The sequence below is a fragment of the Epinephelus moara genome, chromosome 17 (genome assembly GCF_006386435.1).
Source record: "Epinephelus moara isolate mb chromosome 17, YSFRI_EMoa_1.0, whole genome shotgun sequence".
NCBI lineage: Eukaryota > Metazoa > Chordata > Actinopteri > Perciformes > Serranidae > Epinephelus > Epinephelus moara.
The window spans coordinates 25,223,797-25,239,983 of NC_065522.1; the positions used below are offsets into that span (position 1 = coordinate 25,223,797).

At 42.7% G+C, this 16,187-nt stretch overlaps 1 protein-coding gene across 6 annotated transcripts in view; it reads left to right on the forward strand.

Annotated features, from left to right (window-relative positions):
* Window positions 1–10,363, forward strand: part of pcdh7b (protocadherin 7b) — a 178,471-nt gene extending 168,108 nt beyond the window's left edge. For 4 of the 6 annotated variants that reach the window (XM_050067660.1, XM_050067661.1, XM_050067662.1 and 1 more), the window contains one exon: window positions 5,946–10,363. In XM_050067660.1, the coding sequence (XP_049923617.1) occupies window positions 5,946–6,418 (473 nt within the window). In that variant the 3' untranslated portion in view covers window positions 6,419–10,363. Of the gene's footprint in view, window positions 1–4,764; window positions 4,784–5,945 lie in introns of all 6 variants that reach the window. The other 2 variants (XM_050067664.1, XM_050067665.1) reach the window with 2 other exon arrangements.
* The last annotated feature ends 5,824 nt before the right edge of the window (window positions 10,364–16,187 follow it).

The following is a 16,187-nucleotide window of genomic DNA, read 5'->3' on the forward strand; positions in this document are numbered from 1 at the left end:
TAAGTTAATGGAGACATGAGTGCTGTCTGACATTTACCTGCACACAGGACGTCTTTGTGAGGGAGATAATGTGAAACCTTAAATAGGTCTCTGCGTTGATGAGTTAATGTGAGCATGTGTGAGCTCACATGTTGGCCGGGTGTATTTACAGCACAGTACTCCTGTTGTCAAAGTTCCCTTTATCATCACTCCTGTGCTCCTCCTCTGTCCTCTCCTCCTGTCTTTGCTAATGTCCTCAATTCGTTCTCCTCTCCTCCTGTCTCCCCGACTCTCCTCTCCTCTCCACTGCTCTCTTTGGCAGTGTGTTTGGCCTGTGACGGCCCAGAGGCAGCCATGCTGTCTTCTCCACTCAATCTGCTGTTTCCCTTCTCCCAGGCCCTGACCCTGCTATACTCAGCACACACACTCTCCCTCTCCTTTATTCTCCTCCTTCCATCCCTCCCTCTTTACATCACCCCCTGTCTTCCTGCGTCCTCCTCCACATGCCCTCCTCCTCCCCTCCCGCGCTGACCCCTATCTGCTGTCCAGCCAGCTGCAGTGTCTGTCAAAGACACGGCGTAGACACAAAAATGCACGCAGGCACATCACCTCTGTTTTGTCTCCTCGTCCCTCTCTCGTCTTTCTCTCCATCCCTTCCTCCCAGTGCCTCAGCTGTTTGGGTTGAATCTGCCGGCCGGAAAAAGAGAGGGCAAAAGGTCGCCGAGCTTCAAGTCTATGTAGCGGCGGAATATAGAGAGAGGAGGAAGTGATGGTGCGGGGGACGACACAGCTCAAAAAGCGAGAGCGCCGGTGACGTGGATGTATGCGGGCTGGCAAGTGGACTTGCTGACATGCTACAGGGGGAAACACAGTGTACAGTACTGTGACACAAACAAACACACCAAACTGTAATTGCCCAGAAATGCCCACGCAACAGACATGAGTGTGCATATGGCCAGAAGCGATGAGTCTAAGCCTCCTTTTTTTTCTCCTTTCTCCCCCCCTCTACCACTGCAGCATCTTAGCGAGCGCTAAAGACGCCGCATCCAATTGCTACTGTACCCCGGCAGTGGAGGCTCTTTGAAATATCCCACAGTGTAAGCTAGTCAGCTGATGGGGTGGCTGAGTAAAGCCAGCTAAGAAAAGCCGCAGCTCAACCAGTGCAGCCACTGGCCCACTTTCAGGCTGCACAAGTCTTCGCTATAGAAACAGTGCGAGGCACAAATATCTCCGAGCGCCGCTGTACAGTGGCGTCTCGCTGGGTAATCATCACTTTTGTCCATGTGGAATTACATCTCAGGGAAAGCTGCGGCTCGCCCCTCTAACTCATCCGCCAATCACTCCCTGATCCACCGTCCCCACCTCTCCCTCTGCCGCTCCTGAATGTAAAAGAAGGCTAATGGCGTCGGGGGCCATTATGAGCACTTATCTTCCTGCCTCTGGCACCCACACTGTGCCACCTCTTTTCTGGTTCCTCCGGATCCCCAAACAAGGCCCGAGCCCCCCCGGGGATGTAACCCGGTATGGCGGGCCTCCTCCTTGTGTTGCAAGAAGGCTTTTTAACACAGCCGAGTGACCCACTTGTATTGTGCTGTGTCGTGGTTGATGGTGTGGGCTCGCGGGATGTTTGTGAATATGCAACAAAAGCCTGCCACAGTGCTGCGTGTGCTCGCAGGGCTTTTCTTTGAAGATATTTTCTACGTCCTGATTTCTGAATTGGGTCTTGAAAGGGCCCATGGATATGTTTGGGAGGCAACGTTGCGTATCTTCGCCATAGAAATGCTCGAGACAATTACAATTGATTTTGTGTTTCAGCCAGATTGTGATGCACTCGGTTTCATGCTGATGACTTACAGTCTTAGATTTAAAGGAAAGCTGGAATCAAATGAGCCAGGAAGGGTTTGAAAGGTTTTATCTTGCTGAAATATATGATAAGATGATGCATGTTGAGTGGACATTAGAATTAATTAGCAACAGCTGTTCCTAAAACAAGAGGTTAAAGGGTAAGTTTGGTATTTTCCAACCGTATTTGCCCATGTTTTTGTGTGTAAGTGGGAACCAGGGGCGTAAACATAGACAGTGCAGGCAGGGTGGAGAGGGGGCCAACCCTTCAACTAGCGATCCATGAGGAAATATGATAAAAAAAAATCCTTACTCTACATAAACTATAAATATATAATAAATGAATAATCCCTTATTTCCATTGGTATTTTTGTCGTATATTTGCGCTAATGACTTCTGGGTAATATGTATGTTGGTGTTATCCAATCTCAAGTCTCTATTCAATCATGTGACGATTATACGTTAGCTAGTTTAGGCGTATAACTAGCGTGCCTTTGGGTCCAAAATTGTCGCACATCTAACAATTTATATGACTTAACGTTGTGTCAATCGTGTTTGAACACTGCGTCCGAAACTTTTGTCTGCTGTTAAAATTTCCGGAACAGGTTTGATTTTCTGCGCCCTTCAGAGACGTTTCACCAAGAATCAGTGAAGAAAATGTGGTGGCGGAGAAAGGCGAAGGAGGAAGTGTGTCTCTTCATCTCGTCATGTATTGTGAATTTATCGCACCAAATAGAACGATAAAACGCATCGAAATCAGTGTACGAAACTTTTTTTTTTTTTTTTCTCGAATGATGGATTAACAAAATGCATCCGAAAGAAATGGACTCAGTGTGCAAAAGCCTTCAGGGCCCATCGTAATATCGAGCACTGGGGCCCCTTGTGACAACAGTGTTTTCAACTGGTTCAATATTGAGCAAGAGCGCTGCAGTGTAACCACTCTGGGCTTGTTTCGCACCGTCGGTTTATGTCTATTAAAAGTGTTTGTTTTTGCCGCTGACAGGCTCAGACTGTTTTTTTAAGTGTTTGACCACTTATGGGAAGGATCCCTACAGAGATAGAACTTTAAGTTAAAGAGCTAGATCCTTTTCTTTAACCAGAAACAGCCCTAGAATCGCTAGCACTAATTGCACCAGACTCCATTTAAATAAACGGTGATTTTATCATCATACAACACACTTAATTCAGAGTCGACCGAAACAAAAGAACACTCCAAAAAACCATCTTGGTTCATCTTTCCACTGTTACAACAATCACCAACTCTGGTTTGATTGAAATAAACCTTTAATTCACCCAGTTAGATGTGAAAATATGTTTGCTCTATACACGCTAAAATTGCCAGAAATTTGAATGGAGTTTGGTGGAATTGGCGACGCTGACTCCGGGGCTGTTTCTGGTTAAACAAAAAGGATCTTACTCTTTAACAGAAGGTATTGCTCTCTCGGGATCCTTTTTATAATGTTGTCAGACACTTATTATATCAATCTGAGCCTGTCAGTGGCAAAAAAAGCACTTTTAGTGGACATAAATTGACAAGCAAACAAGCCCCAAGTGGTTACGTCGCAGCACCAATTTCAAAAGCTGTTGTTCCCTTTAGTCACTTAAACTCAAAAAACATGGGAAAATAGGGTCCAGGTACCAACTTACCCTTTAAAGAATTAGTCCGGGCTGACTCTAGTGTACTTATTTGTGCAGAACTAAAGGACAGATGGATTTAAGTGGTTTTAAAGTACTCATATTGATGGCCCAACCTTGGGGGGAGGTGACATTTTTGTCGACAGAAAGAGACACAAAACACAGCACTTTTTGCTTTGATATAGCAGCCCAGTTCATTAGCTCAGTGGGAAATGTCTTCATTTTTACCAAGCCTGCAGAGTCAATGGACCATGGCTGGGAAATAATCAGCCTCCTTTCGGCGCACACAACACACAGAGCGCCGGCTAACTACCTCAGCAGCTCGCCGCACACGGCAAGCGGGGAACGTGGTGCCGAAGGTTGGCTGCTTACCCCCGTGAGAGCTGGTGATTTTTTTTGTTTTTTGTCTTCCTTTTACCGGTTTGTCTGAATGGGACTGGGGCGAGGAGGCAATCGGATGAGCATTCAGGAGCAGGGGCGCAAGGGGGGGGCTCATGAGAGCTGTGTAGCATTGTGGGTAGCCTGATGGCTCTATCGTAGGTGTAAATGAGGACGACAATCAGTACCTGGTATCCGCTTGTCTCTTTGATGTGTTTGTCAAGCTGAGACGGAGGATAGGGAGAGACGAGGGAGACAAAGACATCTCGTCTTCCCGTGCCGTGATCCATAGCCACGTTCTATCATCTCCACCACATCGGCTGGCATGTTAAATATTTGTGATTGCCATCGCATCTCTCCATTTTGTCGCCTCTCTCCTCATTTATTTAGCTATTTACATTTCATTAAACAGAACTACTCAGTTGTTTGGGCTCGCTAATGACAAAAACTTATTTGATTTTTCCATCAAGTGGCAGCTGCTCCCCGAGGCTTTAGCTATATATCGACTGGCGATCATTAGCTGATGCTTTACGAAGGTAATTTGTGACATGAAAATGGATTCTAATAGGTATTTAGTCGAAAAAGGATTTCTGGCAGCACAGGAATGGCACTCTTGAAGTAATATCGAATGTTTGGCTGAAAGGCATCCATAGTGAGAGCGAGTAATTTGTTGATTAAACGCTCGAATCAGTAGGCACTACATTTCTGTTACTCCTATCTCCTCTTCCTTTCGCTGTCCTTGTCTCGGCCGCATTGTGTCCTCAGCCATGTGTCTGCTCTGCATAACACTGTTTTGGTGTCTTTTAGTTCTCAATGCTTCTCAAGGTTCATCATACAGTCTATTTAAATATATATATATATATATACATATTTTATTGCATAAGTGCCAAACATAAAGAGTGATTTCTGTTCTATTTTTTTCTTTTACAGGAGAAAAAGAGCATTAAAAGTAAGCCATGGTCCAAACTCTTGATTTTTGTTTCTTTCTTATATGGGCAAAAAAAAAAGAAAAAAAAAAAGGCATGCTTGGCTTGGTTTGCACTCACCCTCGCTTCTGCTTGATTTTGGTTTCCCATACTTCGCAATTACATCTAACATAGCATCTCTACGACATCGGCACTCTTATTAACTCTGCAAGGTCTCAGCATTCGGTCAGGGCTGTTCCTTCTCCTTTGGCTCGCCGTATTTGGGAACTCTCTCCAGGAATAAATGGCTCCTCACTAGTCACCGACAGTAGGGTATCTGTCAAACCTGTTGTTCTGCTGTAGCATTGTAAGCACATAATTTGCTTTCCACAATAATACAGTAGACGTAGTTAATCTGAGGCCAGCTCCCAGCTAGGTAATTGGTTAAGACCCCTATTAGTGGATTTAAGAGGATATCAGGGCGCTTTAGCCACGCAAAGCTATTAAGCTACTTAGATCAGGATGTGATTGCCGTCTGTCAATCACCAGATAAGGAAATAGGGTGTTGTTGGTGCTCACAAACATGCTCACCCCACACATACACCGAGAAGGCCCAGTTGTGTTTTAGAATTTCAGATCAGACTGAGAAACACAAACTGACCTCCTTCCCTATTCTCTCCATCGCTGCCCCCCTTCCCCTCCCCTCTCAGCACAAACACGTTTTGAAGCATGACATTATTTCAACTCTGATTCACGCCACTGTTTTTTAGTTTGGGGCTGTTGTCGTAGCCAGTGGAGTCTTCTTTTTCATCGTTGTTTTTTTTCCGTTCCCCGTTTCTGTCATGTGGTTTCTGCATGAAAAAAACAACAACAACAAAAAAAAAAATGCAATTTTATCCGCACAAGCTTATCTCTACTCACGAGTGATAAAATTCTGAACCTGCATTGGCTGTGACAAATAGGTGAACCATCGTATTGTTTCTTTTACCTTCTCCATTAAACATTTAGATGCGGTGATGACCTCATTAGGGAGAAAATAAAACAAACTCACGCATCTAATGAAGGAATTCATAACAGCAAAGCCATGTGACACATACCACACCAAACACTAAGTGCTAGGAATGTATTTAGTGTATCATTAAATTTCCCACTTTAGTGAAACAAACAGCATCATTTACTTTTCTCTTCTCCCTCTGCTTCCTCTAGACTCCCGGCCCTTGCCTGACGTAGCCATGACTGGCAAGTGCACCCGGGAATGCGACGAGTACGGCCACTCGGACTCCTGCTGGATGCCTGTGCGCACGTCGCCTGAGCGACGGCCATCCAAGTCAACCACCACCCCCCAACAACCAAAGCTTTCCACTTTCATGAGCGGCAACGGCAGCGGCAGCAGCAGCGCCGAGCAGCCCGGCAGCCAAGAGACCCTCGCCATGGCCGCCATGGCCAACGGAGACCCCACCGCCGCTCACATGATGGGCGACCGCAACCGCAACCTGCTCAACAAGAAGATGGCTTCCTCCTCCTCCTCCTACGAGGCCTTCGGCTCGCCTTCCTACGGCTCGCCGGGAAGCGGGGAGGAGGCGCTGGGCCACCCCACCGAGGAGATCCCTCTGGCGCCCACTGGGGAGTACAAGCCCACGTCCTGTGGTACTCTGACGCGGCGGGAGGTGTACCTGTGAGCTGGGAGTGTTTGACACACCCGCTGTGCCACCACACATGGCATTAAAGTACAACACTAAGCGTAGCTGCTTACCCACCACCGTTACAGCTCTAGAAGCTTTTACCCTTGTTCGGCAAGGTAGGACTAAACTTTCTCCAAAGACTTTTACAACAGCTCCTTAACGAGACGTGGATATATAAACACAGTTTTTAAAGTGCTAACTCCGGCCATGACCTGGGAGAAAGGAGGAGGAGGAGGAGGAACTGTTGAGGGGCTTTGTTGGGACTTGGGATGAGGCTGTTTTACTGGCGAGTCGGGCTCTTGGGACATGATCTGCTGCTTGACAGTCAATCTGTACAATAATCATTTTACATATACAGTACGTGCATGCATTACCCTCCCCCGCCCCATGAAGGTCCTTGAAGATGTACAAAAGAGACAATTTCTTTTTTTTCTGTTTGTGTTTTTTCTAGAAACAAAGCTGTACATGTGGACTATTTTGACTTTTGAGTGTGTCTGGTTTGCCTTTTTTTTTTTTTTTTTTTTTAAATATCAGAACACTGCTCCGGCCACAACGTTCAGTGGCTGCAGCGATATATCGGACGCAATGGTCTCTTGCATACTGAGCTGTCTTATGGAATCCGTCACCTTGACTGTTTGTGACCAAAACTTAACTGTGTTTGAATCTTAAAAAGGACTGGAAGCTTTAAATACCCAGACAACACTTGTGTCAGTCCTCTCCTGTCACGGAGACTCTCGGGACGGACGTCGGAGCCAATGGAATTTGCTGCAACTGTTTCGGACTATTACTTCGCCGCTGGGTTTTGACGAACTCACCGTGACTGATTCTAACCTACCAGTGTGAAAAGTCACTCACTGTACATAAACATTGGACCACGGCAACAACGCTAACCGCTCTCATTCCCCCCCCTTTTGTCTTGCTACCTTCCCCTCAGTCTCTCGTTTGTTGTCTTTGATTGGCGAGACCAAAACCCCTCTGACGAGATGCAAATTTCTTAGAGCCATGATCCATCGCCGCATCGGCTGGAGACGCATGCGTGTACACCGTATTCGGGTCACCTCGGTGGGATGCTACTGTTTATATCAAGTACCCTGTTTTTTCCGCAACCCACGTATGCAGACACACATACACAGAAGCAGATTTAACTGAGGCCAGTGGCACCGCCGGACTGATACCTGGGTAAGCACAGTGTGTGGCATGCCGAGATCAACCCTACGGAGGTACAGCTGAAGTTGTATGTGTGTATGGGCCCGATATGCAGTATATAGTGTGTGTGTGTAGGCTATATTTAGTGTATACTGTAGATGTACACCGATAATAGGCGTAGGAGGGCGTAGACATGGCCGAGCTGATCCTGAAACAGCTGCAAGGACAGCTTTTTACTGTTATTTCTTTCTTGTTGTGTGATAGACTGAGCAATAAATATCATAATGTACACGTGACCAACTTCTTTTTCACTTTCTCCTCAAGCCTTCAAGGTGACATTAACCACCCCCCCCCCCCCCCCCCCCCCACACACACACACACACACGTGGCCGTCCTTGTAGGAGTCCTTTTATAGCACTAGTAGATGTTGCTTTCCATAACAGTGATGGCATCTTTGAGCACGAATGTAAGAATCAGCTCAATGGAGAACAATCAAAAATGTCTGTAACGCGCAGATACCGGGAGGGGTTTCTTTTTTTGTTGTTGTTTTTTGGTGAAACCAAAGCTTCGCAAACAGGATGAAGCCCCCCCCCCCCCCCCCCCCCCCGACATTAAGACACAAAAATAGCTTTTCATTTTGGGAGAACTTTGCTTTAAGTACGCATCACATGAAGGATTTTTATCACGAAGGATTGAGATACGACAACCCCCCCCCCACACACACACACACACAGACACATGACAATGTTGAGATGTTGTGCCTCCCCTCCCCTGCCGCCCCCCCCCCAAGTCCACAGTGGTGTTTCTTTTACTCGCAGCTACAGAGGCGCAAAATCTCACGAGTGTAATAAAAGCAAAAGAATATCAGATGCAATGGAACTTTTTTTGTATGTTAGCAAAACCCCTTTGGTTTGACCGGAGCTGCTTTTTTCTCGCAACCCGGCGATCTATAGTCTGTAAGTACTACTCGTCGTTCGAAGGAAAGTGCTCTCCTATACTTATCAACTGTATACATAAATATTTACTTTCTACTGCACGTTTAATGGGAACTTAACTTCACTTACTGAGAAGGAAGAAGAAAAAAAAACTGTAAAACAAAATGTACAAAAAAATGTTTTCCCTGTAAACATGGAAAAACCCACCTTGTTGCTTGCTTTTGTTATACCTAAAGAAACATGTAGTACAACTTAGTACATCAGTTAAGACCATTTATTTTTATTTTTTCATACTTAAATTTCATCATATATCACCACACAAACTTTCATATGTTTCTATCTTTTTTTTTCTTTTAAACGTCATCTTTGTATTTTGCTTTGTAACCCCATACGTTTATTTGTCACTTTTAACAGTCTCAAACCGTGGAAATGATCATGACAATGTACTATGTGTTTAACTTTTTTCCTTTATCTGGTGCCACTTTGTATATTTAGAGTGCTTCTGAAAAAAGAAAACAAACAAACAAAAAAAACTAAAAAAAAAAAAAAAAAATACTAGAGTGAATGCAAATATGCAATTGTGCCTTTTTATACCAATTGGTATGATTAAATGTTGGTTTGGAATGGTGCATAAATAAATTACGTCGAGATGCTCACTAAACGTAGATGGGGTGGCATTTAAGAACGGACTGAAAAATACATTTGCATATCTTAGATGAAATCCCATGATGTCAAAAAGGCTTCTCGGAGGACAACCAGTCAGACGTCGGTGAGCCTGTGCGTCTACAAACGCTCGCTGATGTTGTTGAAAATGATCCATTCCTAGCATAGTGCATTACCCGAATGAGTACAGGTACATTCAAAAGTTGCTTGTTGGTAGTAATAATAATGATATAATGGATTTTTTTGTCGTGTTCCACTCATGTACATGTATGACATCAGAGGTCAAGTAACCTTCTTTGTGCATGAAACAAGCTCTAGGACTGAATATAGAAGCATAGAGAGATAGAGAGGCGGGTAGGGCGGGTAGGGGGGGGGTTGAAGGAAAAAAAAATTTGCTTGGAGACATTTGACTGCTCGGAGTTGAGGAAGCCTAGAGATAAAAATGCTAATGTGACGGTTTACTAGGAGGAGTGGAAGTAGGGTGAAAAAAAGCTGCAGGGGGAGAGTAGCTGACAGAACACACACCTCGGGATGTGCCGAGCAACACAACACTCATGCACGGATTTACAGTATATGCATATCAGTAGGTGATGAAACCCTGTCCTACAAATAAGCGCGGTATGATGTTTGCGGTGATACTACGAGGTGATGCTTTGAATTCCTAGATCAGATGGGAACAAAGACGCTGCGGCGTGAACCCCAGACAGAAAGAGGGAAGACATGAAAGGAAAAAAAAAAAACGCCATACATTGGCAACTATTGAAAACAGCGAACACTTTCTGAGCACTGTTCTTTCCTGGTACTCACTGCTGCTGCTACAGAAACCTGGATTCTTCTTTTGTTTTTTATACAGAATTCATGATGCCATCAAAAACTGTCTGTATCTTGCTGCCCGAGGTGTGTGTTCTCTGTGCTCTCCTCTACTCGTATAGCCTTCACAGTGTGTAATGAGATTTGTAATATTAACCATTACTATTTGTCCTGCGACTTGGATGTTGATATAGAAATTTGAGGAACAAATTTATCATCGTTTAATATGAGTCACTATGCACGCAGCTTAGCTGAACATGGCAAAGTGTATTGAACGCAAGTCCACTTCTATTTATGAGATATTTTACATAATTTAATTTGCTTTTGTACAGGTTTGTGTAAATAAATTGCTTGTCATTTTTGTCTCTGCAGAAATTAAAATATAACATGGTAAAACAAGTTGAGCTGGTTTCATTGTTTTTATGTGTATGTTTGTGTATTTGATAAATGTAATTCATTCGCAAGGGTTTAATTGCTAAAGTGATAACACAATAATGCTCACAACTAATTATTTGCTTCTTTAGAAGTCACTGGTAATTAATAGAGCTGCAACAATTAGTCAATTGACAGAAAATTAACTGGTTATTTTTGATCATCAATTAATTGTTTTAGTCACTTTTTAAGCAACAAAGCCAAACACGTTCTGGTTTCATGCTTCTTTAATGTGAGAATTTTATGCTTTTCTTTGTCACGCATGATAAAAAACTGAAGAGTTTTCATTGTTGGACTGTTAGTCTGATAAAACTAACCATTTGAAGACGTCACCTTTGGCTCTGGGGAATTAATCGAGGCATGTATCACTGTTTACTGACATTTTATTGACACTGTTAATCTCAGTATCCAACACATCCTCCTACAAAGGATTATATGCTATCATACGAATTACCACCCCACAAACGTGAAGTTATGAAGGTTAAGTTTTGGCAAGTACAGCCAATGTGGTTAGGTTTAGGAAAAGAAACATTGTGATGACTCAAAGGTCAAGTGTTTTCACGTGGTTCCGAACACTGGTCTGGTCTCCTGGGAAAAGTCCTGTGCTTTGTGACCCCTCCACCACCCAACCTGCCTCCTAAGGCGACTGCTTCCTTCTTTATTCTCCACTCTCATGAGCACATTGGTCACGTGATCAGAGCCTTTCCAAATACGTGGGTTATACACGCATTACTAGCTCATGATTACATAGCATATGTACAAATTTTGGTGCATTAATTTTCGAAGGAAAGCGTATTAACAGTGCATGGGAGCAAGCCATGTAAGACTGTAGTTTAATTTCAAAATGAAATATTCAAAATTATCCCTACGAATCATAACGCAGTATAAAAATCTACATTCTCCATATAACTACTATTTAAAGTTGTATTGACCAATGTTTTGGCCTCTTTGGGGCAATTATTTCTTTATAAGGTAGCTATGGCTAACATTTTAGCAACAGTTGCCGATATACAAATAACACACATGGCGCAATGTTGACATTTCTTTTGAGTTGGCTTTTTTCCTGCCCCTCTAAAGAACATAATTCCAACATCAACTCCCCTGTTTTTGCTTTGTTTTGGTCTCCACCAACTTATTTGAATGTTTTACAAGCTAGCAGCTAACACTGATTGCCATTTTTTGGCTAGGCAGGTAGCATACAGTAGTTTTTTTTGCTAGCTGTCCGCTATGGCTGAAGATACAGATAGATCATCTTGGTTGAACAGATACAGATAATGGTGTACTCGCACATTACTAGTAAACGTTGTGTTAATCTCAGTATGCTAACCAAAGCATGCTATAATGTGATTTCTCTTACATTATCCCGACTAATCATATTCTCGTCCATATAACTGTTATTCAAAGTTGTGTTAATTGATTTTCTTTGGGCCATTTTGGGGTAAATTATTGCTCTATAAGGTAGTTATGCTGAACGTTTTTTGCAAACAAATGTGGCGCAACATTAGCATTCATTTTGAGTCACCTTTTTTCTGCCCCTCTAATGAATATAAGTCCGATATTAACCTCCCCTTTTTAGCTCTGCTTTGGTCTCCACCAACTCCTGTGAAAACTATTAGACAGTTTAACTTCTATATGTGCCACTAGGTTTACAAACTAGCCACTAACTTCTGCCATTTTTTTGCCAGGCACGTAGCATACAGTGGGTTTATCACAGATTTTTGCTAATTGCCCGCTATGGCTGGAAACAAGTTTTTTTTTTTAATTGATTCTGGACAATCAAAACAATGGGCTAAAGAGATTTAAAAACTCAGTAAAGCTAGCAAATTGGGTGATAATTTTCTGTGGCTTGTTACTTCAAGTAACACCATCACATGACACATGGTCATTGGATCCAGTGATAACATAAAAAAAAAATCTCATTAGTGCAGCTTTAAGTTTCAAGTCGATGAAATAAGGTTTGATTGCAAAATATTTGAGCTCTGAACGCGTTGTACTAATTAAATTAAAATTTATTTTAATTGGATAAACCGGTGATTAAACCTTTCAGAGTGGAAGAATACACTGAACAAAAATATCAATGCAGCAATTTTGTTTTGGCGCCCATTTTATATGAATTGAAGTCAGATCATATATTTTCTCTGCACACAGGCTCAGTTTTCTCAAATTGTGCTCACAAATTGTGTAAATCTGTGTCAGTGAGCACTCTGCCAACATCATCCATCCAAGTGACAGGTGTGACATATCAAGATACTGATTAAACAGCATGAATACGACACAGGTGTGCCTCCGGCTTGTCACAATAGAAGGCCACTCTAAAATATTCAGGGTTTCTTTTGGACACAACACAAAGCAACAGATGTAGCTAGTTTGGGGAGAGCGTGTCATTGGCATGCTGACTGCAGGAATGTCCACCTGAGCTGTTGTCCATGAACTGAATATTTATTTGACAATAAGACATCTTCAGTGTGGTTTCTGAGAATTTGGCAGTACATCCGATCCACATGGGGCTTCTTCACCTGCAGGATCATCTGAGACCAGCTACTTTATTATGTTATGTGTTACATGTGAGTTGTTTTGTGTCACAAATGTGAAGTTGTTGTGGACCTCAGGAAGAACAGCTGAAATGCAGAAGCTAATGGGGATCCTAATAAACTAAACTAAACTAAACCGAGACGAGTGTCCTCAAAACGGATTCTGACAATTTGTGCTGAAATTTGTTGGTGGTGCAAATAAACTGTTGCATCAGCTGTTCAGGTTGCTGGTCACAGACGATCTTACAGGTGAAGAAGCTGGATGTAGAGGTCCTGAGCTGGTGTGGTTGCACATGGTCTGCGGTTGTGAGGACGGTTGGATGTACTGCCAAATCCTGGGCCTCTTGTAATGCTATGCATGTGAGGTAGATAAATTATGAATTATTTTGGTGATGTTCTTACAAACATTGATTTAAATACATTTGGAACAAGATCTATGAGAATGACGTCTTTTGTGTGCACAGAAAAAGTACTTTTACTTACACCCATGAAAAATGAGAGTATGGAATCATGTCTCCAACTGTAAGAGCCACTAAAGCACATATTTATATTTGGTAAAAATGTCTGTGTTAATATGACATATTATACACGTTCTGACATTATTTGAGTTTGCACAACCATTTCTGTATATTTTGAATAGTGTATAGTGGTGGACTATACTAAGGTTATTTACATTGTTTACGACAGGTATGGTGCATTTAGGCAGTTTAGTGCATGTGACAATAAGGAGATTCTTGTCAACGTTGTGCTTTAAGATGACATGAAGTCTGTGTTGGTTTGGATCGTAATAAGTTTTTGACTGTGTCATGCAATGTTAAAGTGTATAATAACGGTGAGGATATATAAAAACAGGACTTCGAAACGGCAGTGGACGTACAAGATGTAATTTTGGAAGACTTTGCTGCCATTTTGTTTTCTTTTCTTTAAATTCTCAATAAATCTCGTTCAACCTTTTCTCGCCTCGTGTGAATACTGTGGATCTTCACATAAGGAATGGGAACATGAGTCAAAACTGAGACACACTAAGGGTACTTTCAGGCCTGCCCTGTTTGGTTCATTTGCCCCCTTAGGCTGCGTTCAGACCTAGAGTTGTCTTGCTTGGGTCCGAATCAGGGTCTAATTTCGTCACAAAGTTGTATAATTGCCTAGAGTTGGTTCGTGTTCTCACGGCAGCATTTACAAGCGGACCAGATAAAATGATTTTTGATTGATGATTTTTTGATGATTTTTTCTAATGTCACAATGGAGGGACAACTATGCAGGTTGATTTTAGCGCTGCTCATCGTGGACTATATTGCTGTCATTGTTCATTTTAGTCAAACCATACAGTTTGAAAACGAGGCGCGGCTCCAACTAGAAAAGGGGCAAACAAACTTGAATTTGATTGAACCGAACCAAACTAAGTGCGGTGCGCTAAATGTGCGCTAAAATCAACCTGCGTAGTTGTCCCTCCATTGTGACTAGAGTTGGGTACCGTTCATAATTGAACCGATACGGTACCGGTACCGGTATCTGGAATTCGGTACCGGTACCAAACAGGACCTTATTTCGGTATTTTTTAAAGTCTAAACTTCTCAGTTTCAACATTTTATTGAGAACATTTAGGAACAGTGCTGCATGTTAACTTTTGTCTGCACATTTTTTTTGTCGCCATTGTTGCTGAGTCTACCTCCACCTCAGGTACTGAGATTAAGTGAATCGGTACTCGGTAGTACAGATGTGAATCGGTACCAAGTACAAAAAGTACCGAGTTTTGGTACCCAACCCTAATTGTGACTTTAGAAAGTGTCACATATATCTTGTAAGTGTACTCTTCTTCAATGTTTGCTTTACTTCCTGGAAATTCTGACCAATCAAGAGCAACTTTCTCACACAAGGCATTTGATCTGGTCCGCTTGTAAATGCTGCCGTGAGAACACAAACCAACTCTAGGTAATTAATCCCTCATTTGGACCAAAGCAAGACAACTCTAGGTTTGAAAGCACCTTCAAAGTGGCCTTGGAACTTTGGTATGTTGAAACAGCCACTACACTTCCACCTTTCCTTCTTCCAGGTCAGCTGTATGAGGACTTCTTGACATGTGTGCATACATTCATGTGTGTTTGAGCATACGTTTCCTCTCTTGCCGGCATGTCTGGGTGATGTATGAGGCGATTACCGTCTAAGGTGATTAGAGATCCATTCCCTACGCTCTGATTAACAGCACGCCACATCCTCTCCGCCACCCTCAAACCGCTAATGGCGTCTTAATAGAAAACTACAATGCACTGTAAAACTACACAAAGTTCAATAATGTGGGGAAAGTTTCCCTCTCGGCTGTCATGGGGATATTAGAGGATGTACGGCGAGGGAGCACAACTGGAGGAAAAACATTGTTTTTCTTTTCTTTTCTTTTCTTACCACAAGAAGGCTGGGAAGTTTTGTTTATGTGCGATTTTCAATTGAAAATTCAAATGTGTGACCGTTTCTTTTCTGCATGCTTGTCTTCAAAAGATGCCACTTCCAAGAAATACTAGGTTTGAATCATGTTGATATGCAAATGTCCCCGCTCATTTTCTTGTCCTCTCTGAAGCATTTTGAATTGCCTGGCATGGAATAATCAGCGGGTAGTATTAATTTTTCTGTTGAGAGAGGGGGAAATTAAGACAAATTAGAATGAATTTGAATGTAATTAATGTTTAGGCGATGCATACCAATGACTTGTTTTTTTTTTTTTTATGAATAAAACAGTGACTGAAGACTGTGAATACCATAAATATGAATAAGAGCCACCATGCAGAGACGACTATAGTCAGTCAATAATGCAGTTTATGTACAAACTAGCGTTCTTTAAATGGTGTACATTTGTTTTTTGGCCCTTTTTTGGATATAAAATGTGCATTCATTGGTGCTATTCATATCGTATCAGGTCAAGCTCAGGTTAAAGTGGTTGTGTGTGTGTAGGTGTGAGCGTTTTCCTGATTGTATAGCAACAAAGTGCTGGTTCAGAGGTTCATAAGCACCTTATACTTTCTCTTTGGCAGCAGCAAACACCCTCTGGCAGCTATCACCGGCAATCATAGCTGAAAATGCCCTGTTATCATCTGTCTCCATGCAAAGTTGCAAACAAGCTCCCACACATAAAAGTCTGGCCATGCACTGACCTCCCGTACAGATTCCACTGCGAGGGAAGCATAGGTGCAGCCTCGATAATAATCGCTCACCTGAATCAAAGGTGCATTCTGCAGCGGTGTCGTGTTCAACCAGCCT